At 44.4% G+C, this 2,234-nt stretch overlaps 1 protein-coding gene across 1 annotated transcript; it reads left to right on the top strand.

Moving 5' to 3' along the window:
• The first annotated feature begins 778 nt into the window (after positions 1-778).
• Positions 779-1,531, top strand: LOC122610381. The gene has a single exon (XM_043783374.1). It carries the CDS (start codon positions 779-781, stop codon positions 1,529-1,531), a length of 753 nt encoding a protein of 250 aa, XP_043639309.1.
• Positions 1,532-2,234: the final 703 nt, after the last annotated feature.

Genomic DNA, 2,234 nt, shown 5'->3' with positions numbered 1-2,234 from the left:
ATAGGAGGTGGCATTTTTGAGTATATGAAGGCAAGGGACGCAGTTGGAGTTTTAAATGATTTAGATAGAAGAGAGCTAGAGAGGAGCCTGGAGAATGAAGAGCTACCAAAAGCAAAGGAATATGTTCTGAAGGAAGATATGGTCAAGTGGGCTGAGAAGAACGCAAAGGACATGAAAAATATGTTAGCAAAAATGTCCAGCAGCTTGTGTGAAACGGTGTTAGCGCTAGTAAGGGAAGATAGAGATAAGCGGGACAAAGAAGTGAAAGGAATCACAACCCGATCGGGGAAGGCAACAAAATCACCCCCGAACCCTTTAGAAGCTGAGGAAAAGGATGAAGAAGAAGAACCAGCAGAAGCAGAAGAGGAAACTGAAGCGGTGAGGCGAAACAACAAGGAAACGGATGCTGGACTAAAGAACCAGCGTCGTTGGAGCGCTTCCAGCGCCGTTGGTGAGTCCAAAAAATCACCCAGCGCCGCTGGTGATCAACCCAGCGTCGCTCCTCGTCCAGAAAAACTGCCCAGCGCCGCTGGTGACCTTCCCAGCGTCGCTGGCGCACCGAGATCAACACCCAGCGCCGCTGGAACTACCGAGAGCAGATTCCAAAACGCGATCGAAGCCGTACAGCCGGACAGTTCCGTACCCGCGAAAGCTGAGGAAAAGTCGAGTAGAGCAGAGAGGAGAAATCTTCAAGGACACGTTGTACGGGACGAAGGTTACGATACCGTTTACTGAGTTGGTTAGGCTTACGCCTGGGTATGCTAGGTATATCAAGGACATGATCAAGGAAGACAGAATCCCAAAGGACGTGCACGGAATCGAGGAAGTCAAGGGAATTCTGGAGAAAGGAGACGAGTTCATCACCCCTAAGTTAGAGGATCCAGGTAGTTTCGTTATACCATGTAAGATAGGAAATAAGATTAGTTGTGATTGTCTAGCCGACTTAGGAGCTAGTATTAACCTGATGCCTTGGAGCATGTACACTAAGTTAAGTAACGCTGCACTGGAAACCACCATGATGACTATTAAGTTAGCAGACCAGACATTTCAACGTCCTTTAGGAAAGACCCGTGTAGTGATAGTAACCGTAGGAGACCTACATTTTCAGGCAGAATTCGTAGTTATGAACATACCGGAAGATAAGAAGGTACCAATAATATTAGGAAGACCTTTCCTTAACACAGCCAAAGCAGTAATAGAAGTAGCAGAACGTAGGATTACCATAGGAAATGGTAGGAGGAAGCTTAGTCTAACCATGGAAGGAGACCCAGACCTAGGAAAAGATGATATAGGAGTTTGTACTAAAGAAGTGGAAATAGCAAAAGTAGATAGTAGAGCAAATCATGAGATAGAGGAAGTCTTAGGTATAGGATCACCAGAATGTCCATGGGATTTAGGAGAACTTGAAGTAGATGAATTTGATGGAGCCTTAGTACAAACACCCAATAACCTAGTTACCTCTTTAGAAAAACCACCAACTGATCTTGAAATGAAGCCGTTACCGCCAGGATTGGAGTATGCTTACCTCTAAGGAAAGTCATAACTCCCGGTTATCATTTCATCGAAGCTGATTCAGAAGGAGAAGGCAGCTTTGATGAAGGTTCTTAGGTCTCATAAGAAGGCGTTTGCTTGGAAGATATCAGATATTAGAGGTATAGACTCATCGTACGGTAACCATAGGATTCACCTAGAGGCTAACTCAAAGCCAGTAGTTCAGAGACAGAGACATCTAAACCCTAATATGAAGGAAGTAGTGAAGAAGGAGGTGATTAAGTTATTAGATGCAGGAATTATCTTTCCCATCTCGGATAGCGAGTGGGTAAGCCCTATTCACTGTGTACCGAAGAAAGGAGGAATGACAGTAATGGCTAACAAGGACAACGAGATGATAGCAACTAGGACTGACGGGGTGGAGAGTTTGCATAGATTATAGGAAGCTCAATGAGGCTAACTGGAAAGACCATTACCCCTTACCCTTTATGGACCAGATGTTAGAACGCTTAGCAGGGAACGAGTACTTTTGTTTTCTCGATGGATTTTCAGGGTATCTTCAGATTCCCATTCATACGGAAGACCAAGCGAAGACAACATTTACTTGCCCATATGAAACTTACGCCAATAGAAAGATGCCCTTTGGACTTTGTAATGCCCCAACTACTTTTCAGAGGTGTATGACTGCTATTTTTCAGGATATATTAGAGAAGTCAGTAGAAGTGTTTATGGATGATTTCTCG

The sequence above is a fragment of the Erigeron canadensis genome, chromosome 8 (assembly GCF_010389155.1).
Source record: "Erigeron canadensis isolate Cc75 chromosome 8, C_canadensis_v1, whole genome shotgun sequence".
NCBI classification, from domain to species: Eukaryota; Viridiplantae; Streptophyta; class Magnoliopsida; order Asterales; family Asteraceae; genus Erigeron; species Erigeron canadensis.
This window is presented reverse-complemented; position numbering and strand designations above follow the sequence as displayed.